General features: G+C 62.4%; 1 protein-coding gene across 2 annotated transcripts; it reads right to left on the bottom strand.

Moving 5' to 3' along the window:
• Positions 1 to 496: 496 nt before the first annotated feature.
• Positions 497 to 22,900, bottom strand: PHRF1 (PHD and ring finger domains 1). 2 transcript variants are annotated; one of them, XM_043922403.1, is made up of 18 exons: positions 22,776 to 22,900; positions 19,041 to 19,156; positions 18,653 to 18,751; positions 15,387 to 15,601; positions 14,766 to 14,849; positions 13,249 to 13,367; positions 10,668 to 10,765; positions 10,250 to 10,425; positions 9,716 to 9,842; positions 7,019 to 7,146; positions 6,386 to 6,567; positions 5,915 to 6,034; positions 5,316 to 5,470; positions 2,225 to 4,711; positions 1,874 to 2,094; positions 1,423 to 1,692; positions 1,212 to 1,340; positions 497 to 818 (listed from the first exon to the last, which is right to left on the bottom strand). In XM_043922403.1, the coding sequence occupies exons 2-18, from the start codon at positions 19,132 to 19,134 to the stop codon at positions 675 to 677; spliced, it is 4,848 nt and encodes a 1,615-aa protein (XP_043778338.1). In that variant the 5' UTR covers positions 19,135 to 19,156; positions 22,776 to 22,900; the 3' UTR covers positions 497 to 674. The 2 variants fall into 2 exon arrangements, with proteins under 2 accessions (XP_043778338.1, XP_043778346.1); XM_043922411.1 differs by having other exon boundaries at positions 18,653 to 18,748.
• Positions 22,901 to 23,775: the final 875 nt, after the last annotated feature.

Below are 23,775 nucleotides of genomic sequence, written 5' to 3'. Positions count from 1 at the left end.
CCAATGCAGGGGACACAGGTTCAGTCCCTGGTTGGGGAACTAAGATCCTACATGCCGCACAGCTCAGCCAAGAAAGAAAAGAGCTTCTAAGAACCACACCAGTGTCCACTAGGGGTAGGCTTGAAGCTCGGACTCTGGAGGGGCATCGTGGATTCAGCAGACCACACTGTGGGCCCCGCCCCCCACAGGCCCCTGGGCACAGCCCTTCCCTTTTCTACTTCAGTGAAAGTTCTGGCCACGCTTTAGAGCCAACAAACTGCTCGGCGTGCACAGGCGGCCCCCCGTGCCGCTGTGCCCGGGGCTCCACCTGCTGTGCCCAAGGCCTGTTTCGGGCTGGTGGGAACTGCCAACAGGGAGGGTGCCCCCTGGGAGTGGGGGAGCCAAGTATAAACTCGAGCAACTATCTGTGAAACACAAGGGAGCAAAAGGCTGACTAGCGAAGTGCCCCGCCCCGGGCCCCCCCTTTCTCACCACCGTTCAAGTACTGAGCCAATCAGACGTTTCTAAAGAGAATCCATTTTTGATAAATTAGAACACAATGGGAACAGTGTGTATCTATAATGTACATATAAAAAAGTCCAGTTTTAAACTACGAGCAAGACAGGTGCACAGACCACGTGTGATCACAGGAACCCTGAAGACGGGAGGGCGGGGCGTGTCCCGTTTTCTGCTCCTCAGCCCTCCGCGCCCTGGGCGGGCGGCTCCTCGCCAGCCTCGGCCCGCCGGTGTCTGCGCATGTGCCTGTACTTGTCCACGTAGGCCTTCACCAGGTTGCCCACCTTCACGGGGTTGATCTCCCCGCTCTTGCTGTGGCAAATCTGGAGAAGGGGGGGCGGGGGGACAGTGACCCAGACATCCCTTTGCGCCCAAAATGGTCATGGATCATGGGGACCAGGCCCTGGGGACCCTGTGAGGGGTGGCGGGCAGGTTGACATGCGTCTGTCTGCTCTGTCCACAGGGTGGCTGACGGCCCTCCTGAGGCGATCTGGCATGTCCGCCTCTCGGGGCGGGGGGCTCATTTTCCTAGCCGTTAAGTGGGGTTAAAAGTGATGTTGCTCAAACTCTTTAACAACCGCTCACAAACAGCCGCCTTTACACCCCAAGCACCTAAGTGGCCGGCTACAGCGAGGGGCTATGGGGTGTGGCCACGCAGCCCAGGGCTCACAGGCCCCTCCCACCTCCCCAGCCCAGGGCTCACAGGCCCCTCCCACCTTCTGCACCGCCTTGCGCAGGATGTCCTTATACTCGTCCTTGGTCACCTCCCTCTTCTGGTAGAAGGGCTTGATGGCCAGCTTCACCTCCTCCACGGCCCGCTCCTGCACATGCAGCTTCTTCATGTACTGGGGGCGAGGACACCGGTGAGGGCTCGGCGCTGGGCTACTGGCCCGCGCCTGCCCCTGGAGGAGGAGCAGGGGGTCTCACCTCCTCATTCTTGGCCTTCTCTGGGGCTGGCCTGGGGGGAGCCGTCCTCTCCTCAGAGTTGTTGGCAGCAGCGGTGGTGCAAGCGTGGCCAGCGGGCTCTGAGGCTGCAGTCGGGATGGTGGACACTGGGGCCAGGCTCTGGGCCACCCCGCAGCCCGGGAGGGGCAGGCTCCCCTGGAGGAGGAACTGGACCGCGGGCTGGCTGATGGGTGCATACGGCGGGACGCCCGACGGCAGGGCTGGGCCGGGGGGCAGGCTGGGGCTCTGTACCTGGGCGAGAGTGCGGCCTGCTCAGCCTCGGCACACTCAGTACCCCGTGCCCCCAACCCCCCACTTCTGAACCCAAAGAGCCCAGGCAGCAAAGGGCTGGTGCGTGCGGCCCTCAGCCCCAGCCCAGCCCAGCCTGCGTGGCCTGGGTACAAGGCCACATCCCTCCAGCCCAGGGGCCCACCTGAGAGGGGTCAGTTGGGGGGAAGCCAGGCTCTGGAAGCACATAAGCAGGGGCAGGCGGCTCAGAGAAAGGTGCCTGCTGGAGCCCAGCCACGGGGCCCACGTCATCAGATTCCCAGACTCCTTCCGGGGGCTTCTGTGGCCTGTGAAGTGGTGTCTCTGGGGGCCAACATACGGGGGTGGGTGTTCTGGGGCCCTCCAGGCCACAAGGCTGCCTCCTGGCTGGAAAATTTCAGAAAAGCGTCCTGGAGCAAGGACCCCAAGGAAGGTGCCGCCATCCCACCCCCATGACCAAGGCGGCCTGGGAGTCACCCAAGGATCACTCTCCGCCCCCACCAAAGCGCCTACTCACACAGGCCTCTGTCGTGGGCAGGGGCCCCACAGTCCGCCTCCTGGAGGTTCCAGGTGACCCTCTTCACCAGTGCCTTGGCCCGCAGCAGAGGGTTCTGAGAGGGGCCTTCCTCCTTCCCCACAGGTGTCCCGCCTGGGGCCTCGGCACCCAGGGCGCAGGGCACTGTGGCGGCCTCGTCTGCGTCCTGCTGGAGCGAGTGCTTCTCCTGGGGGACCTCGGTCCCAGGCGAGGGCTGTGCCACATCTTCACCATGGATCCGAGACACCTCCCTCCGGATGACAGCCATGGCCAGGCTGGTGTCGTGCTGGGGGCCCGCTGGGGGCATGGTGGGCTTGGGCAGGAGGTCGCGCTCCGGGGAAGAGTCCGTGCTCTCCGGGGAGGGCGGGGAACTCATGTCATCAAGCTGCATGAAGATGGTGTCACTGGAAAAGTCCTCAAAGAGGTGCCCCGCCTCCACAGAGTCGCCGTAGTCCACATCCTCCGCTGGACACTCGGCGAGCACCTCCGGGACTGGGACAGTCTTGTCGACTTCTGGCCCTTCTGTTGAGCTGTCTGCTCCCGCTGAGGGTGGGGGCCCAGCCGGGGACCTGGCCGGGGGCTCCCTGTCTGGCCTGGGCTCCTCCTGGGGAGGGGGTGCTGGAGAAGCCTCTCTTGGGGCCAACTTCCGCTCAGGGGAGTGGGGGTGCGGCCGCGGGCGCTTCTCCCTGGACCGAGGGCGTCGGTGTGCCCGGGGCCGGTGTTCCGGGCTAGGGGACCTGGACCTTCGCCGCCGCCTCTCGCGGGAGCTGTGCCGGTCCCGGGGCCGCCCCCTCCTCTCCCTGGGGTACCTGGGGGGAGAGCACTCCCTCCCCCGAGACCTGGACCCTGACCGCCGCCTCTTCTTCCTGCGGCCCTCGCGGTGCTCGTGAGACGAGCTCCCAGGGCTCCCAGAGCGGGAGCGGGACCTCCGGTGGCTGCGGCCCCAGGAGCCTCTGCCCCGCTCCCTGCTCTTGTCCTTCGCCTTCTTGCGCTTGGTGCGCTCGTGGCTGCTGGAGCGCTCGCTGGAGGACCTGCGGCCCCGGGCCTTGGGCCGGTGTCTCTTGGGCTGGTCCTCGCCCGCTGCCGGCGAGGCAGACCTGGAACTCCGGTCTCCTGAGCGGGACGAGCGGGAGCCCGAGCGGCCGGCGCAGTGCTCCCTGGTGGCTGCCCTCGGCTGTGGGCCTCTCTTCCGGCCGCGGGAGCTGGACCGGGAGCGGGAGCGGGTGGGGGAGCGCAGCTCCACAACCCTGTGGGTGGCCGCAGGCGGGGTGTCCGGGCTGGGTGGCGTGTCAGGCTCCACCACAGTCACGCAGGTCACCGTCCGGCCTTCGGAGCCGAAGAAGGAGCTGCGGGTTGGCAGGGCCTCCTCGCCCCAGGTCTCCGGGGGGCACGGCTGCTGTGCCTGCGCGCAGGGCTCCTCGTCCTGGAGCGCGGACAGACTGGAGGGCCCCTGGGGGGGCTCCGGCTCCTTTCCCGCACCGGTCTGCACCGTGTAGGAGGTGACACAGCGCGCGGGGGGCAGTGCTGGGGCCTTGGGACTGTCCACAGAGATGGTTCGCGTGATCTCCGAGGGCAGAAGGCCCAGACGCTCAGGGCTGCTGTTGGCGGAGCTGGAGTCGGAGCCCGTGGGGTTGAAGGGGTCATAGATCTCACTTTTGAGCTGCTTTGTCTTCCTGACAGAGAAGAGGGGTGAGGGGCTCGCCCTCCTCTGCACCTTGCTGTCCACCGGCCGGAACGTGTTACAGAAGCCAGGGCTGAGCAGTCTGCCGGAATGGGCTGTGTTCCCAGGAATGTTGATCCTGAAACTCTCAAAGGTGGAGCCAACACCCTTTCCCCGGGTGGGCCCCAGCGGGCTGGGGGGCTGGGGGGCCCCCCCCGAGCGCGTGCTGGGCTCCTGCGCGCCCCGGTTGCTGGGCTCACCCTCCACCCGGGCCCCGCAGCCAGGCTGTCCAGGGCCCTCCCTGCCCGTCAGCCGGCTGATGCAGGAGCTGGGGAGCTCGACGCCCTGCCTGCTGGTGGGAACCTCGTCCCCCCGGCTGCCATCTCTCCTGATCTTTGGTATTCTGGGGAGCTCGGAGATGTCTGTCCGCCTGGGAGCTGGTCTTGGGGCCTGTCCCGGCACTGTGCTCTTGGAGGGCGAGTCCGAGCTGCTGTGTGAGACCTTCAACGCCGCAGACCCGAGAGGCAGAGAGTGCTTGCTGTCGCCGTTAAACCGGTGATCCTCACTCTGTTTTATACCAGGTCTGCTCTCACTAGACAAGGTCTGAGACTGGCCCAACCTAGGTGTCACCGAGGAGTCAGGCTTTGCCGCTGCTCCCGACAGGAGTGCAGGGACATGGGTGGGGGTGGGGGCGGCCCTGCCCGGGCAGCTGGGCCCTGAGCTCTGCGGCCCGCTTCCTGACTGACGCCCACCGGCGCCTTCTGGCACTCTGGATGGACCAGGTGAGTTCCGCTGAAAAGAAACTGGCACTGAAAGACAAAAGGCCAAGCGCCGGAGGTCCCAGCGGCCCCTGTGAGGAGCGCACCTCCCCCAGCATGCCCTCCCTACGCGGCGCAGTTTCCATTCCTGCTCGCTCAGCTCTGCGCGTGGAGGGTGGGGCCGTGGGCTCTTCAGGCTGCAGTCTGCGTCCCCTCCTGCTTGCTGCACTGTCTTTATGCTATCTGTGGGTCAGAAAGGGCCTGGGCCCTGACGGACCCTTGAAAAGGGGGCAGCACCCCAGGTTACTGCTGACTGCAGCTGTATGGCCTAACCTGCCCTCCACGGCCAGACCCACTCCACCCTGAAACCCGCTGGGGCCCAGGTCTGTGGAGAGGGCCCTGCGCTGGTTCCTGGGGCTGTGAGAACAGAGAAGCAGCTGTACTGCGGCGAGGAGGGCCAGTGGGCTACCTGGAAACCCCACCACCAACTGCGTTATCAGCAAGTGACGGAAAGCCACCTTCAGCGCCCTCACCCACTGCTCGGAAGTAAACCCTAGGGCCGCTGGGTCGGCCACACGCAGACTGCCTCTGGGACGCGTGGCCCCAAGCTTGGGCGTGCGGAGGGCAGCAAGGGGCCGCGGGCACAGCTGCTCACCTGCCTTCTTGGCGCTGAGGGAGCCGTCCCGGTGGATGACGATGTCGGCGCCATTCATCATCAGAAGGCTCTGGCCAGACAGGATGCTCCCCAGCAGGTCAGGGCTGGGCTCTGCGTCCACTTCCAGCTGGGGGGCCGTGGTGGGAGCACTCCTCCTGCAAGCAGACCGGGCAGGCCCTGCTGTCACAGCCCCTCCAGCCCTGGTGCCCCCCGTGCAGGCAGGGACCCCGAGGGCAGGAACGAGACCTGCCCCCCAGCGGCTCCCACTGAAGGACGGCGGGGGGAGGGACAGTCGCGTGCAAGGCCCTCAGCCCCAGCTCCACCAGCAGGCGGGCGTGCACAAGCAGTCTGACTGTCAGCTGGGGGAGAAGGCTGGATCCGTGCCCAGCCCCCGCCGTCCCTGCACCCCCTCCTTGTCCCTGCGTCCCAGGCCCCTGGCTTGGGACTGGCCGTAGCTCTTCCTCACCCACGAGCTGGGGAGAGGCCACAAGAGGTCTCAGGGTGCCGGGTGGCAGAGTGCCCACCCGCCATGGAGTCTACTGTCCTCGGAGGCCTGCGCCCCACCTGCACCCCATCCTGTCCTGCCCCCCGGGACACACCTGGAGAGCCCCATGGAGACAGGTCTGGCTACAGGCTGGTGGGAGCGCAGGGCTGACCGGGACAGAACCCTCCTCTTGGCGCTCAGAGGGGAAGCAGGGCTTGCAGACGCCTCTTCACCACTGGAGAAGAACACAGGCCAAAGGGCAGGTGACCCTGCACGTCCAGGCCCAGGGAGCCTCCCACCCACCCTCCAGAGCGAGCGGCCCCTCAGCAGGCCCTGTGACTCAGTACCGAACCGGGGCCCTGCACAGTGACCTTGTGTCAGCAGCTGCCCCAGCCTCTGAGTCGGGAGGGACGGGGGCAGACACGCCGAGGGAGCCCAGAGCTCTTTTCACTCACCACCTAATGGGGTCTGAGAGCCACTCAGAGCAAGGAACTTCACAAACGCAAACCCCGAGAATGAGCCAGGCCCCACCGGAGGTGGCATGTCCACCGGCCTGAGGGAGAGAGCCCAGCCCCTCTGCACCCACCTGTCGAAGGGGTCCAGCTCATAAGGGTCTCCAAACAGGGAGAGAGAGGCTGCCCCGATGTCGGCACGCATCAGTCCCAGAGACGGGTCTGCAGGCTTGTACACGGAGGGGGTGCAGGCTCCGCGGGCCGGCCCGCAGAGGCCCAGCGTCCGTGCGATGCGCGAACGAGCCGTGGCTTCATTCTGAACCCAGGTAAGAGGGAGAAACGACAGGGCTGAGATCCACGGCCTCAGGAAATGCCAGTTCAACTAGGAACCCACGGCACCAAACGGGGGGCAGAGGGCTGGCCGCCCCGGAGTCTGAGGGGCACAGGTACTCATCACACAAGGACCCCGCCCAGGCCTCACTCCACCCGCCTCACACCAGGAGCCTGCTACCCTGGGCACAAGCGCCCGACAGGTGGCGGCCTGGCCCCACAGGCCCCTGTGGTTCCAGGAGCCACTCTGCAGTGCTCTGAACACACCTCGCTTCAACCCCGTCCTCAGTCCACGCTGCAGAAATGTGCGTCTTTATCGGTGAATCTCCAAGTAATTACAGAGACGCTCCTTCCGTGCCTCCCACTGCCCCCCCCACCCCCCACCCCACAGCACACAGGCCTGAGAGCTTGCCTAGTGAGACCCCGTCCAAGGCTACCTTTATCTTCTGTGCTTTCCTCTTCTTCACACGACCCAGGCGTTTCTTCAACCTTGGCCCTGAGCCCCTGCTCTTTGCAGACGATCTGGATGGGGCTTTCTTTCTTCCTGACGCTTTCTTCCGTCTTCCTGCCAAGAGCACGTTGACAGCACTCACTTCGCTGTGTGCCCCAGCCCGCTGTCCCCGAGAGACTCGGCTGACTGACTGTCCACCCCACCTGGGGGCACTGCTCCCTCACTTCTTGGTACGGGGTTTCTACACTCGTCCCCATGGGGGGGGGGGCGGCCAGCACACAGCGAGGACAGGGCAAGTCTGAGCCTACTCTGACCTCCAGACCTGACCACTAGAACCAGCAGGGAGATGGTCTATACCACTATGGAACAACACTAAGTCAGAAGACACAAGTCCAACAATCAAGAGTAAAGGAAACCAGGCCTCCAGCCCTGGATCTGCTCAGTGGTCTCACCCTGAGGAGTGCTCCCAGAGGCTGGGAAACAGGGGACTTCACGGTTCGTTTCCAGCAAACACACCGAGGATGACCCTGCACAGCCAGCAGCCACCTGGTGCTCTGGGCGATGGCAGGAGCCCAGGCAGCCACAGGGGGCCCTGGGGCCGCACTGCTCCCACAGCCCTGGAGCAATCAGGAATCTCAACCCAGAAGTGGGTTCCAAGGAAGACAGAGATCCACCCTCGTGACTGTGCGGTGGAAGCGTGTACACCGAGTCCGGGTCCCTGAGCCCATGGTGAAGCTGAGAGCCCTACGCATTCTCCACTGGAGGACGCTGCCCAGCTCAGGGATAAGAACTAGTCAACACAGGAGCAGGCCCGGTGCCAGTGAACCTGTGCCGGCCTCAGAAACCACTCTCTGCGAAGCGGCCCGTCAGGAGGGAGCCGCTCCGCCGTCTCCTCAGTAACTCGCAGACAAGAGACCAACAGAACTCCACCCACACCTGAACCAGCCTCGGGCCTCCAGCCACTCAGGAGGCGTGATCTGCCCACCAGGAGACCCGCTCGTTCCACCCCATCAAGAGGACAGAGACACGTGACACGCAGCCCCAGCACAGCACAACGCTTTGGCTCCAGCTCCACGTAAACTACTTTAAAATTCCATCACATTTGTGACACAATTAGAACTTCCGATGCTGACAGGCTGTGTCACGAGGCTGTGGAATTACTACTCATCTCCTCAGGTGTAACAACGGCCTCGGGGTTAAGTCAGAGGAAACACTCCCTCTCTTCCAGAAACATGCTGCAAAACACTTACAGGTAAAATGAGGATGTGCTTCAAAGTAACGCAAGAGGAGAGGGGGACACGGCCGGGCCCTGGGGAGAAGGTGACGGGGCCTGTGCCCGAGTCCCTCAGCCTCCACAGCTGTGACCACACCTGCAGAGACGTGACAGCCGAAGTACAGGGGGCTCAGGACACGGCAGAGGTGAGCCCGCCTCTCCAGGTGCTGCAGACGAAGGGTGAGCTGCTGGGACTGAGATGTGAGGTCACGGATGTGACAGAGTCAGGGGAAGACAGGTGAAGCGGAACCTCTCACCTGAGCCTGCAGTTCAGGGATCAGCGTGACCTCTGGGTACAGAGAACCATGACCGCCCACCGGGAGCCCTCAGGTCTCATCTCTACACCCAGCCTGTCCTCTGAGGAGGCCTGGGAGCACAGGAAGACGGGCCTGTGAGCTCCAGGACACGCCCAAGATGCAGGACATGAGGTCCAGCCGGGCAAGAACGCGGCGCTGCTGCAGGCGCAAACTGCAGCTGGGAGCGGGGTGGCCGCCTCTGACACGGCCCCTCCCACGCCAGCCGGTCTCCTCCTCTCTACCGAGCCAGAGCGGTAGACACACCCTCCCACGAGAAGGGATCCGCACAGCAGCTTCACCGCCGAACAAGCCAGACACGCAGCACAGGCAGAGGGACAAGCCGCAGCACGTCCCTCACCAGGGAACAGAAGTGAACCCACACACCCGCCACATGGAACCCCAGGTCACTGCTGGTGACAAACCAGAACACACACTCAGCACCTCCCGAGCGAGAGCCACGGACGCAGAGAGAGCACCGACAGCAGGGCCCGGCTGGAAGGCTCGCTGGCCTCACTGGGAACCACGTGCCCAGAGTGGATGCATTTGTCACGGCAAATATGTCTCAATAACACTGGTTTTCAAAAGGCCACAGATTGTAACCCACTCAATGAAACAGGAATCCATGTCTTCTGATTCACACAAGTAGTCAAGCAGGAGGGCCAGCTCCTCTACGGAGCAGAATTCTGACCAACAAATACAGACAGAGCACAGAGCAGGAACCGCCAAGGATGCTGACCTTCCGTGAAAGCTTCTGCCTGGGAGAAACCGAACTTCCTGGGACAAAGTTACCAAGACTAACACAGAAAAAGCCCAGAAAATGTGAACAGCACTGCAGCTGCACAGATGCTGAATTACTTCAACGGTCCCCACCCAGGGAAGCCAGGCACAGGGCTGCCCGGCCCAAAGGAAACAGCACGAACCTTCACATGGACCCTGCGGGCTCTTCCTGACCCACTCGGGGAGGCTGTGTCATCTGATGCACACTCGGGGTGCTGCCACACCAACAGCCCCCCAACAGGGTGTTCAGAGGGACTAACCAAACCCAAACCCCAGGCCTGCAGGGCCTCGGGCGCAACAGCAGGGACCTCGGGCAGCCAGAGCTGGGAACGCCTACCTCCCTTCCTCCTGCGGCGGGCAGGGGCGCGCGGCCCGGGGCGCTGGTACACGGCTGTGCTGAGCCCGGCAGCCACGGCTTCAATGGTCTCATCCAGCAGAGAGGACATGAGGTACCTGGGGACGCGCTGCACGGCACAGGATGGTGGTCGGGGGCGGAACCACCTCAGACCTCTCGGGGGAGCCTGGGGACCCCGAGCCCCCAGAGCTGCAGCGACAGACATCAGGCTGCGGGGGCTCCCGAGTGCCCACGGGGAGTGGGGTCTGGGGAGGCCTCCTGACGGGCAGGTCAGGCACGAAGGCAGGAGGAGCGCTCCTGGGCCTTGAGGAGAGTGGACCATGGGCCTTGGCGGTGGGGTCCTGGGCCCAAGTCAGCCACGAAGTCCCTCAGCCCTCCGGGTTCAGCACTACAGCCCCTGCGGGTGACGGCGCTGCCCAGCACCCCTGGGGCCAGCTCTCGGCTACTGCTGCCGCCTCAGGCCCCCTCAACGTTGCTCCTTGCACACAGCCAGCATGGAAGGCCACAGGCACCCACCTGGAACCTCCTGGCCGTGGAGATCCGGTTCCGGTTCACTGTCGCTCGCACCCTCTCGCTCTGCCGCGTCCTGGCGATGGCCCGGGTCCTCCCCGTGCGGGGCCGAAGCCGGCTGGTGGTGGGCACCACGTCAGCCAAGAGCAGGGAGACCTCCTCCTCACTCACGGGACCCGTGTCTTGGAAGAAAACACCCTGGGCTGATGCGCACTCCGCCGTGCCCTGGCCCTGGCAGGGGGAGTCGGGAACGGAAGGCAGGGGGCACCAGCCTGGCACCTGGGCCCTCAGAAGCCCCCCCGCCCCCACACCGGAGTCCAACTGGAAGCCACTCCTGCCAGACAGCCTGACGCCATCTCCCTGGGCCAAGGTGCCCGCCCCCATGGGAAGGGTCTGGGCTGCCTGAGAGCAGGCAGCACGTTACCAGCGGCAGAAGCGGCCCCGGGGGCAGCACATTCCGGACAGAACCACTCATCCACAGGCACCTCCTGGAGAGGGGGGTCCAAGCATTCCATGTGGTATCTGGGGGACAACAGGGTGTCTGAGCCTCACGACGGCGCCCCGCACGTGGTGCTGTGCCCTTGTACCCCCCATCCAACCCTAACCCTGCAATGCGACTGCATCTGGAGATGGACCTGCAGGGGTGGTGAAGTTAAGTGAGGTCACCAGGGTGCAGTCCAGGCCCTGGGACGGGTGTCCGAGAGCAGAGCGGGGACACAAAGCCTCCCTCGCCCCGACAGCAGCACTGGGGCTCCGCCTGGGCTGACTGTGATGCCCCTCACGAGGACACGGGGCAGGCGACTGTGCCTGGAGCTTGGGACCAGTCTGCTCCCTTCTCTCTCAGGCATTCTGGACAGCTGGACCTCCACCACAGGCCTCGGGGCATCTCTGCCCTATGGAAGGACCCCCAACAGCTGCTCAACTCTTCATGGGTCATGTACTATCTGAAGCCACCAAACTGGCAGCTGGATGGGTGGTGCCCACCATTCCTGGGAGGTGGTCTCCAAGGACGCGGTCATTAGGAGGTCCTTTCCTGCCCACCACCATGGAGGTGGCCCCGCGCCCCCCAGCGCTGAGGAGCTACACCCGCACCAGTTCTGCACAGTGACATCTGCCCTGTGGTGGTTCCTGACTTGTCCTGAGGCGAGCAGCCGGGGAGGAGCCGCCAGCGCCAGCACCCTGAGGACTCCAGACAGCGCCGACCACACGCTGCACACCCGAGCCCGGGCTGGCCGCTGCTGCAGAGCCTCCTGCTGCTCCCAGCTCTGCCCTGTGTGAGGCCGCAGGGAGGCAGAGCCTGCCCCGACCCCCAGGCTGGGCCTCACCCAAGCACCCAGTGGGCGGACGCACAGGCTGACCCCCAGCACCAAGGAGCACCCAGAACCCAAACTAGATTTCAGCCTGAGAAATCCCTCTGACGCAGTGAGGCTCAAGGACACCACCCAACACTGAGCGGCAGTGTCTCACAGAAACGTCTCCAAAACTGAGCGCGGTTCAACTGTGTTCTCACCACCGCACCCCAGGATCTTGGCGCAGAGGCTGGCGGGGGTGGTGGGGGCTCCACCTAGCCAGTCTGCACCCACAAATTCCTCCAGGGAGAAGACAGCTGCAGGCTCAAGCCCAGGAGATGCCCATGGCCACTCCTCAAGGAGGCCTGCAGCACTCACACATCTACAGGAACGACCCCCTCCCACGGTGACGGCATAGCCCTGGCGTGGAGAGGTCCCCAATCACGAATAAATCCCATTAAGTCAAACACAAACAGGGGGAATCCCTGGTGGTTCAGTGGCCATTTCACTGCCAGGGCCTGGATTCAATCCCTGATTAGGTAACTAAGATTCCACATGCCCCGTGGTGCAGTCCCTATACCCCCAAAGAGGTAAAAAGCTTAAAGAAAAACTAAGACTTGGCAAACGAACAGCCCCACCTGGGACTCCCCAGTGCCCCAACATCCATGAGACCGCCAAAAGACACACAGGCTGGTTTCAGGCTCAGGGAAGCCAGAGGCAAGGCTGGTAACCATGCCTACGCCAGGACCAGCCTCTCCTTCCCTTGCGTGTGGCCTCCCAGACAGCGTCCCGCAGTTCCAGCCCCTTCCTGCTCAGCCACCTGCACTTGGGAAGAGAATGCGGTCTGCCCCACGTCCCACGGTCACGGTACATGATGGCAAAATCCGTGGGCTGGACACCAGGGCCGCAGTTCTGCCCTCCACATCCAGAGTGACAACAGGCTCAACGTGACGCCCCCAGACACGGCTGAGCTCTGGGGCTGCCGCGGCAGGCACGCCGCGGTCAGACCTCCGGGGCTGTCACAGGACAGGATGTAGCCGACAGCCGTGAGGAAGGAGGGAGGTCCGTGTTCTTAGTGGTGTAAGCCCTGAGGAGGGCCCTGCTGCCTCGGGGCAGGGAGACGGCAGGAAGCAGGCCCCGGCGGGCGGCCCAGGCAGCGTCTGCTCCACCCCACAGGCACCAGCCCTCCAGGACCCACGCTGCTCCAGAGCGAGGAGCGCGCCTGACGGGAAGCAGGAGCCCCCACCGCGTGGAGGGACGACAACCACAGGCTGCCGCGGACACAGGGCACAGCTCAGCTGGAAGCCCATCCTGCCTACCCGCCCGGCTGGGGGCGCTCCCCACGGCCTAGCCTTGCACACTGGGCGGGTCCCGCCCGCCCACACCCCGCGTTTCCCGCGTCTGCCCTCCGTCCTGAGGTGTAGGGTGCACCTCTGCAAGCAGTCTCAGATGATGGCTGGGAATGGGGAGGGTGTAAACGGCAGTGAGAAGCAGCCGCAGGGAGGGGTAGAGGGGATGGAGCACGTGAGTTGAGGCCAGGCCAGTGGGTGCAGCGGCAGACGCCGGGGTTCAGATGACCTGTGGGGGCTCCCGGCGCCGAGCACAGCCAGGGAGGCCTGTGGGTGTGATGCGCGGAGCAGCGGCCCACAGACTCCCCTCTAGCACATCAGGGGGTTCCACCTCGGAGCCAGGCCAGAAAGACGGGGAGGGGCTCACCCAGCGTCGCAGCCGTCACAGAGCAACAGGCGGTCCTCCCGGTCGCTCCGGCCACACACCTCACAGAAGGTCGGGTCTTCATCCTCGTCCTCCCCGAGCTGGGCACTCTCCACTGGAATCTGGGGACAAGAGCGCGCTGAGCAAACAGCAAGCAGGATCCAAGCCCCAGAGCCATTCGTATCATCGTAAATCGACCCAAAGCAGATTCACTTGCACAGCTTCTGTGGGCCCAGGGGCTCTGAAGTAACACGCACGTGGTGGTTTTAGCATTTTCTAACCGTTTCAGGACAGCGAGCCCTGAGAAAGAAACTACTCAATGGAGAACAAGGTGTGCGCTGCCGAAGGACCCCAGGGCAGAGTGACAACGAGCCAGGCAGGCCCGTGGGCGGTGCTGCAGAGTGGGGAGGCGGCGGGCAGACACGGACCCGGGCCTCTAGTGGGTGCTGCCCCTCGACAGTCACTGCTGCTCCCCACAGTGCTGCCAGCACGCACCATCTGTGGGGGCGAGCCGCCTCGGTCTCCTGCCCCGAACCCCACCCCGAGGAGCAGCGTCTGCTCCTCCCTCCCCGCCGTGCTCCCCACCTTTGTTCCCGCGCCAGGCGGGCACTCAGGGCCTCCCCGCGCCTCCCGGCTCTCCGCCAGATCCAGACCTGCTGGTGTGAGGGGCCCTGCACCACCTCTCCCTTCCCGCAGAGGACGGCTCAGGGCCCGCCCTCACTCACAGGTACTTAAGCAGAGCCGGCCTGCAGGGAAAGTGCCTGCACTCCCGCGGCCTCTGGGCAGGACAGCAGAGTGCGGGAGGGCACAGGAGGCCGTCCCTGGAAGGATGGGGGCTGCGGTCACCCACACAGACTTGGGAAATCTGCATGTCCAGAGCGGAGTCCCCACCACCTCTGGCTCCACAGTAAAAACAAAAAACACATCTCCAGCTGCAACCAACCCACTGAGAAGAAGTGCGGCAAGTCTGTATCAGCAATCGTCTCTGACAGCACCCTGAGGCTTGCAGGGACCTCCCCGACCAGGGACGGAGCCAGGGCCACGACAGTGAGAGAAGGGAGTCTTAACCACCAGGACACCAGGGAACTCCTTCTCTGAGACTTTCTAACTCTACTCCTCAACAAAAGGAGACTGTGGAGGCCCCAGACAGCAAGGAAGACACCTGTGCTCAGCTCTCCTGGTCCTGCCCTGTGCCTTCAGAAGTCTGGTCCCGAGAGCTGGCCGCCTCTCCCAAGTCGGGGTCCACCCTGACCTCCCCTCCCGTGGCTGCCATGGCTCAGGAAGGAAGAAGCTCAGAGATACACAAGAGGCGCGTGGAGGGGAGGGAGGGAGCCCACACTGGCCAGGCACACGGCACCACCGCCCACCCGGGCTAGAGGTCCACAGCTGCAAGTGGCACTTCAGCAGATTTCTCACGTGTACGCAACCAGCACTTCAGGAGAGCAAAGCGCCTTTTGAAGGCAGGTTTTCCCATGAGATGCGGACCAATGTAATACACATGAGGGGGCACCTACACTTACCTTCTTCAAGATTTTACCGCCAAATTGAGCTCGAATACAAATACATTTAAATATAATTCGATCAACTGGACAGGAATGGGCATTCTGTAAGAAAAATAAAAACTGTATCATAATCTTGAATCACTGTCACTGTTAACACCACCTCAACACAATTTCTCTTAGGAGTCAAGAGTTACTTTCACAAAAAAGAGCTGCGGCCACTCGTCCTTGGACTCACCCTTCTTTGAGTTCTTTCACAAAGTTCAGAAGAGGGGTGGGCAGTGCTTCCAGAGTTCACCCTGCGGCACCCACGACCCCCGTGTGCGCTACTGCTGCGCTCACGAGTCAGGCCCCGTGTCTGTGAGCTGACCCCTCAGCACACACTTACCAGCCAGCTCAGCCATGCAGGCTGCCCTGGTTCTCCCGGGATTTCTGGCCACAAACCCCCTCTTCTCGTTCTGTGCTCCCCAGAGTGAGCTTCACCAGCCACCCAAGGGCCCAAAGCGCAGACAAAGCAGAGACTAGGCTCGGACGCCACCTGGGGCCCCCCAGCCCCACCATCGAGCAGAGACCCAGACCACCGAGAGGCCGGCCAGGGGCTGGTCACCCACACAGAGCCCAGCCCGAAGAAACACCGTGCACCTTGGACCACTCCACGATGCAATCGAGGCAGAAGTAGTGGGCGCAGTTCTCGGGTGTCCCCACAGCCTGCTCCCTGAAAGCATTGAGACAGATCGGGCAGCTCTCAGAGTCGTCATCAGAATTAAATGCACCACCGGCTTCCAGCGTTCCCTGAGTATCTGTCACTGCTGCTAACGTGTCCATGTCGTCACCATCTTCCTCAGAGTCCTCGGAACCTTAAGAGGCAAGGTTACAAGTCTGTGAACTGGAGCCCAGGAGGCACGAGGCCCCAGCTGCACTTGGAGCCGAATCAGAACCCCCGCAGGAGGCAGGCAGCCCCCAGGGGTCAGCGGGCCTCTGGGCGCAGCTTGGCGGCCTCTGGAGGACACCTCACTCCACCAGCACCTTCTTAAAGCTGTCAGGGAGCTGCCACCTACAGGGAAGGCCTCTCCTCCAGGGCTCTCATTTTTCTTTCCTCTGGGACCAGAGACCACAAATTCCTAACCAGGCAAGCTGCACACCACAGCCCTTATCAACCTCCAAAAGGTTCCGAGGCCATTCAGCTTCAACACAGCAGTCAGTATGTGCTTCCGTTTTCTCTCCCCACTAAACCCCAGTAAATAAAGATACAATTCACAGTGACACCGGACAAGACTAGAGGCGTGGTGGGCGGGGTCCTCACACACCCGAGACCCTGCTGTTATGTGAGGTGACCACACACGCTGGAAGAGCAGTTTTCTCTGGCTGCTTGTACTACCCAAAAGAACAGGGGTTGATGCACCCTGTCCACTGAGGCGTGGCCTCCAGGACCTGAGCGAGGAGGAGAGGGGGTCCCACCCAGGCAGAGACAGGACGAGAGCCCCACACTGTGGGGCCTGAAACCCAGCAACAAGCCGGACCCTGGGGGAGGACCCTGAGCCTAGATGAGAACGGTGCCTCTGCGACCCCTTTATGTCAACTGGGCAAGACCTGAGCAGAGGACTAGCCACTGGTATTTGGACTACTAACTACACTGAGACACCAAGTGTGCTATTCTCAGCCGCTGTGTTTGTGACAATCTGTTACAAAGTAAGACAACTAAGCTGGGGTCCACAAAATTCTGGAGAGTGGTTTGGCGCAAATCCGTGACTGGCTAAGGCCAAGGGGGCAGCAGCAGGTGGAGCACGAGAACCAGGTGCTCTGGTTCTTCCTCCAGAATTCCAGAAGATCAGGAGCTGAGGGGAAGGCAGAGAACTGGCATCTGAGGCCACCAGACCCTGTGGCGCCCCCACCCCCAGAGCATGCCCTGGGCGCCCGAGGGCAGCGACCACCAGCAGTGAGGCGCTGAGGCCCTGAGCCAGCCGCCCGCCCACCTTGTCCCGGAGCTGCGGGATCAGGTCCCAGACAGACAAGGGCCCAGGAGGAGGAAGGTGCAGACACGGGTGCCAGCCCAGAGTGGCAGCTGGTGGCACGTCTGCAAACCCGGGTAAGGTGAGGGCAAGGGTCCCGTGAGCAGGGCAGGACCACCGGGGAAGAGCTGAGAGTGACCTGTGGCGGAGGGCTGCTTGGCGAGGGGCATGCTGAGCAGACCAGGAGGGCGCGTGCGCACCACCTGGACAGCTGGTGAGGCGGCAGGTCAGAGTCCTAAGTCCTCCTCTTTCATCATAAGACTTGAACAGACAATATGTTTCTACAGCTGAAAACTGAGCAAACAGTGACACAAGCAAGTGACTTTCAGGAATCAACACTATGGCAAGAAAAACAACAAGATGGGTAGAAAGAGCTAGGTGCAAGGGGGCTCGGCCGACATGAGACTGTGAGGGTGCAGGTCACGTCTCTGAAGGCAGGCCCTGCAAGCCACCTAGGTTCTCACCAGCTGGAGATCCCCTCCTGGCCCGCCTGTTTCACAGACTGGCGCTGGAGAATGCGGGGTGTCGTGGCGGGTCGGTGCCCCTCAGCTGCAGCCGTGGCCTCCAGGTGCCTGCCCTCCACTGGCACCTCCTTACCCACGGGACTCCTGGGACTCGGCTCTGTGCCAGCTGTCCCCCCAAAACTCTCCTCGCCCCACGTCCACCACCACCCCGCTGACCCTCCTGCCCTCCAGATCACAGCTGAGACCTGTCCTTCTGGAAGCTTCTCACCAACCCAGGACCAAAGAGCCCGAGCCCATTCCCTTCCCATGATGTCCCCTAAACACACCCTTGGCATCTATCACCCTGACCTAACTGCTTCTTTACACACTGTCTCTGCCCCAGACGGTGAGCCCCTGCCCGTCTTCCAGCCCCCTGCACCGAGCCCCTGTCCACTGGCATCCAACAGGCCCTCTGATCTCTGCTCCAGGGCTGAACTGACAAGGACCTCATGTCCTCGGCGCCAAGCCCCAACTCCATCTGCAAAAACAAGTGGAACAGCCCCACTGTAACCTGCAGATTCAACCCAGAACCGCCTGTTTCTGCAGAGAAGTAAAAAATCTAACCCTGGGATAACGTGTCACCAAGGCACCCAGGGTTGCAAACTCACGCTGCTCCTTCACAAGCACTGTCCCAAACATGAGGGGTTACCTCTCTGCAACATTCTAATGCTCATATCCACAGAGATCCAAGGACTGTGATAGACCAGGCGGATGCCTCAATATCCACGCAGGTCCCAGCGGCAGTGTTGGAAGGGAAGCAGTGGTGAGCCAAGCTCCCGAAGCCCAGCGCCACATGGGGAGGGGCTGGGCGGGACAGTCTGGGGAGCCCACAGGCCACGCGCCAGCCAGGGCGGCCAGGAAGGCAGTGCAGTGGGTGCATGGCACTCGGGGCAGGACATGCGTACAGCAAAGCTCCCTGCACCAAAGTTCGGAGGTGCAGACTGGGAGCCTCATAAGTCACCCCATGCCTCTGCTGGCTCTCTCAGGAGTCTGTCAAAGAGCACGGGACCCAGGGCTTGGCCTACCCTTGCTCTGTAACGGGCTCCGGGCCCACTCTGCCCGCAGGTCTGTCCAGCTGCACGCTCCCTGCAAACGCCCTTCACGCTACTCCCTATTCTCAGGCACTTTACCCTCCTGCTATCACCAGACAAGAAAGAGACCTATCCACTGTGTCGTCAGCCCACATCAACACAAGCCAGCTGCCCAGCTGAAGACAAAACCCACCGCAGGGGACTGCCAGAGAAGGTCACTGTGTTAGGCAGTGTCACCCTGACAGCTCACAGCCTCAGCTGGCAGGTGTGGTGAAGTCAGCAAGCTCACCAAGGCTGTTTTGTAAACAGCAACCCTGTCACGGCGCGAGGAGACTCGGGGGCCCCAAGGACGTCCGTGCTCTCACCAGATCCATCCTCCAGGTCCCCGTCTGCATCCTCCTCGTCGCTGTGCTCGCTGCCCGAGTCGTCCTCAGAGGCGCCGCTGTGGGCATCACTGCCTCCTTCTAGAGCAGCAGGGGGAACACAGGCCCGAGGGGCAGTGTCACAGCGGAAGCAGCAAAGAGCAGGGCTGGGCAGAGGACGTCTGCCAACCGGGCTCCTGGCAACACCCTGCCCCCAGGTCAGGGCAGTGAGGGTGAGCTGGGCAGGGTGGAAGCTTTTGCTGGATTTAAGAACATATTTGTATTGACTACGTCAAAAATAAAGACCAAACAATGTGCTACTTGTGCAATTAAAGGGCAAAGCATGAATGCTCACTCCCCACTCTGGGCGGAGGGGTGGGGGGCGGCTCACCAGCATCACTGGCCAGGGCAGCAGGACAGAGTCTTGGGTGGCCATCAGGCCCCGGGCTTCGGTCCACAAGCTCTTCCAGGCTGTCGTCATCCATCGCTGGACATGGGCGTTCAGCTCTGGAAGAAACCAGGGTCAAGTAAGTCCCTTCTGTCCCAGGCTTTGCATTAAGCTCCCCCGCAAGGGGGAGGGACAATCACTACACATCACCCTCCTGATGACACGTGTCCCCGCCGCACCATAGGAGACAGAATTGGCTCAGAACTGTGAAGGCACACACAAGAGACTGGCTCCTGTCTACAGAGCCACATTCACAGTCAGATGCCAACTTATAACAAACCCAATGTAGCCTCAGACCGGCCGTGTTCTTATTCAGGCACCTGCCACACCTCAACACTCCCCGGGTACCTGAGGCCAGGCTTGAGGGAAACGGCTTATCACAAGCTGAGGCAAAGCGGGGCTTTCAGCAGAGGATGGGCGCCAGAAGGTCCAGGTGCCAAGCTGGCCCTCTGCCCACACTCCCGTGGGATGCCCCCCTCAGCAACGGCTGGCCAGCCCAGCTCCGCACACCTGTCTCCCACGAGAGGCCAATGGCACCAGCTGGGGCTCCTCTGACCTGGCCCCGGCCCCTCCACGGAACACGGCCAAGTCACCTGCCTACCCAGGAGCAGAACAGGGCTGTGGGGAGCAGGGGTCAGGCTGCCATGTCCACCTGCTCCTGGGCTCCTGATCACCAACTGGGGGTGCCGAGCCTGCCTCCTCTGCAAGGCCACTGCCAGGGTAACGGCGAAGACCGAGCCCAGTGACCTCAGACGTAAAGGGACACAAGCACCCTCCTGCACCAGGGCCTCTGACTCTGGTCTCCAAACAAGGGCTCCTTGCCCATCAGGGCTACTCACTTCCCCAGCGCCCCCGAGAGGAGACCCCTCCCTGTGGCACAGTGCGTTTCTGAGTCCAGTCTGCACATCTAAGGAGCAAGACTGGAGGGATGGAAGCAAAGCAAGAACCGGGGCAGGAGGGGAGGCGGACAGCAGTGAGCCCAGAAGCCAGGAAAGCCTCTCCTCCCGGATTCCGCGCAGGCTTCTCTCCCGTGGGTCACACACTGCACACTTCACGTGCATCAACTAGCACCCAGGGCAGGAGCTATCGCCACCACCGCTGTACAGATGCTCCCAAAGAATGGTCCCTGATGGGGCTGAGGCCAGGGCCACAGCCAGGGTGCCTCACATCCCAGACAAAGCATCAGGCTCTGGAACGATGTCTTTTAAAACAGCGAGGGCATGTTAATTTCACTAAATCACCACCTGCCAGATGATGCGTCTATCTGGAAGTAGTCAACTGAAATTATGAACCCCCTAAAGTCACCACTTTTTTTCTACCTAGTACCATAATGGTGAGAAAATCAGTCAGTCCTGCTAAACTAAGGGTCTGCACTCCCCTGCTTGGTGAGTCAGCAACACGGCAGGGACCTTCGCTATCTTGCACCTGAGCCCCGACCACAACCCCTTCTGGAGACGCACCACCCATAGGATTGGACGGTGCCAGTGTCCATCCAGGAGCACGGCACCCTCCTGTGAGCAAGGAGGTGGCAGGGCCACTGCAGGTAGAGGACCTACAAGCCTCAGGCTGGACCTGTGCCCAGACTCCACAGCGCCACCCTAGGACACCTGCTCCTGTACCTACCTACCCTGCCTGACTGCGTGCGGCGTGGGTCCTGCGTCGGGGACGCTCAGCCTATGAAGGGGGTCAGTGTTCACACCCAGGAAAGTACCAGGGCAAACTTCAGAAAATGTAACCCTCCAAGGAGACCACAGAGCATGCTCAGGGACGGTTCACTCGCACAAGGTCAAAAGCACAAGGAACCTCTGGCTTCTCCCTCAGTAACTGAGACTGAGGCCTGCCTCAGAGCACTGTCAGAAGAGATCAGTGTGGCCACGATGGGGTCTGGTCCACGGGGACTTGCCAGGGACACCAGCTCTGGAGTGAGGCTGACTCCCCATGTCCCTGAACATGTGGGGTTTAATCCCTCAAGCCCTGTGTTCTCCCATCACAGCCAGGGAGGACACTTTCCAAAGGCCGCCCAACACCCCTCTCCCTTCCCTGCATGGTCACACATAGTACCTTCTGGCAGCACCCAGGAGAAGAGCCCGGGAGTCTCTGAAGGTACTTCCCAGACCAAGCAGCTGCGCAAACAGAGATCAACATTAGGGACCCCTGGGAGCCTGTTTCTCCATGAGGAGAAACACTCAAAACACTGTGGGAATGTGACCCTGGCTCAGGACCTACCGGCCCCAGTGGCAGTCCCAGCTCAGATGTGCCTGCCCAGATCCACTATCCCCACCTCCGCTCGCACGTTCCAGACCAACGTCCAGGAAGCCTTTTCTGCAGGAGACACCACGGCCCCTCCCAGCTGCTGGCCACCTCGGGCAGTGCCAGCAGTGCTCTATGGCTTTCCTGCTCAGTCTCCAGACTTGGGGGAACCAGGGGAAAATTTAAACAAAAAGTAGTATTTCCCTCTATTTTCAAATCCAGGGAATGAAAGCACCTTTTATCCCAACTAAGGACCCCAAAGGCTTTCCGGTGTGGTCATTGGCAGCTGTGCCATGACAAGAACCTGGGTGCCTGTCCCCAGGCCCTGAGCAAGGGTGTTAAGTCCAGTGGCTCAGGTCCAATGGGCTCGAATCTCATTTTTCATTCATCATCTGCCAAAGCGGCTACAATACCTTGAAACTGTTAAGCTGCAATACAAGTCAAAAAGCGAGAGCCCACCACCACCCCCTCCCCCACCAAAAAAAATTAAGAGTCCAGTAAGGTCTTGGCAGGGTTGAGAGAGACACCAAGAGTCCATTACAGTGGGCTGCTGGGAGAACCAAAGTCAGGCTGGCTCTGTCAGGGCCCTGCCACCAGCCTGGTGCAAAAGGAGAACCAGCTATTGTCATTCTGACTCAACATTCTTTCCCTAAGGAAAAACACCAATGGTTCAGGGAGAGGGAAGGCGTGCTAAAGCCCCAGTCAAACCTCACTTCAGCCTCAGGTTCTGTCCAAGTGACCAATGGCCAAACTGTGGTTCACCAGGTGACTACTATTCTGTTGTTGCAGAAGCAAGAAGAGCATATAAACGCCACAAAGTTGACAACGATGTAACACAATCCTTGTTACAAAGAAAAAAGAAAAAAAAAACCATGGGCCGGAATCAGGGCTTAGGTTAACAACCGGCCCTGGCTCAGCATACAGCAGCTGTGTGACGTTGGCAAATTACTTAACATCTCCAGACTCTAATCTACTTATCTGTAAAAACAGGAAGGCCAATACCTACTCCTGACAGGCTGCTATGAAGACTACGTGAGTTAAGGAGCGGGAGACCATCCCAACAACCACACGGGCCTGTCGACACACAGACAAAAACAATAAAAGCAAAGAGGACGAGGAGCTGGAGACGAGTTAGCAAAGGGTCACACTCCGCTCTCAGAGCGGGGAGAGCGACAGCACAGGGGGCGGGTGCCACAGGACGAGGCGGAGGTCTCCTCGCCGCCCGGGAACCCGCCTGCAGGCCCCGGGTCGCCCGGCCTCTGCGCGAGGCCTCCAGCGCCTGCAGGAGACTGCCGCCACCCGTCAGCCCGGGGCCTGAGCAGCGCAGGCCTCGCACCGCCGGGCAGGCCTCAGACAAAGCGCGCGGCGCCCGGAGCGGCCCTCCGGCTGGGGCGCTCTGAAACCCGGGATACCGTGGCCCGCACGTACCCGGAACCGTGCGCCTCGCCGGCCGCTCCCCGACACTCGCCGCCGCTGCCGCAGCCGCCGCCACAGCAAGAGGCACAACTAGGCCCGGCCGCCACCGCCGCTGCCGCCGCCGCGCGCGCTCCTTGACCCGGAAGTACATGGAGCCGGCTTCCGGGGCTCTCCCGCCCCGCCTGTTGGTGGGTACCATTGGGACGAGGGAGGGGAGGAAACGTCTTAGGTAGAGGAGGGCGCCACTACCTGAGCTCAGGTATCTCGAGACCTTGGGAACACTGTTTAATGCGTTGCTGTAGTCCAGACAGACCAGTCTGTTGGAAGAACTTGAAGAGTCTAAACCCTCGCCTGTGGGCTATCCGAGAGGTACTCCCCCGTCTGAAATGTGGTACAGTCCAATCCTTGCTCACCGCCCAGGGCGAATGGGAGCGGACGCCCAGCACACCTAGGGCCCCGCCCCCAGTCCGGGCCCCGCCCCGCGCGGTGGCTCCGCCCACACAACTCCCCCCGCCCCCCACCCCCATCTCTCAGACCCCGAGAGCGCGAGCCGAAGAGAGCTTGCCCGGGTCTACTTGTCGGCGCCCTCGGCCGAGCAGCTTTGGGCCGTCCGTTCACGCCACCGAACACTTGCGGACCCTGTGCGCGGGCTCCGCCAGGTGCTGGGCAAGGACGAGTCCCCAGCCCAGAGTCCCGCCGGGGCCGCACGCAGTAAACAGTGAAGCATGTGGATGGTGCGCCGCTCGGTGTGTGAGAAACGGATTCGTGCTCTGACAGAAGAGCCGAGTCCCGGACTCGGGAGCCAGGAGGACTCGCCGGTGGTAGTTAGTGGGTGAGGAGGGACCTGGCCGATAGGTGCTGGCGGAAGGGGCAGCTGTGGGGAGCACGCGGGCAGCTGCCGGGACCCCAGAAGGGCGGAGCCCCACGGGCTGGGTGGGGGACAGACGCTGGCTTCTAAGAGCCCCGGGCGGCGGCGGCGGCGGCGGCGGGTGAACTGGGTGGGGCGGGCCGC

Source organism: Cervus elaphus, chromosome 2 (genome assembly GCF_910594005.1).
Source record: "Cervus elaphus chromosome 2, mCerEla1.1, whole genome shotgun sequence".
NCBI lineage: Eukaryota > Metazoa > Chordata > Mammalia > Artiodactyla > Cervidae > Cervus > Cervus elaphus.
This window is presented reverse-complemented; position numbering and strand designations above follow the sequence as displayed.

Bases quoted from the DNA above. Each gene is read 5' to 3' on its own strand.
- PHRF1 (XM_043922403.1), bottom strand. From the start codon at position 19,134: ATGGATGACGACAGCCTGGAAGAGCTTGTGGACCGAAGCCCGGGGCCT. The intron at 5,471-5,914 runs GTGTGTCCCGGG...GTCTGCTTGCAG, and splicing joins GTCTCCATGGGGCTCTCCAG to GAGGAGTGCTCCCACCACGG. The intron at 1,693-1,873 runs GTGGGCCCCTGG...ACTCTCGCCCAG, and splicing joins CCCCAACTGACCCCTCTCAG to GTACAGAGCCCCAGCCTGCC.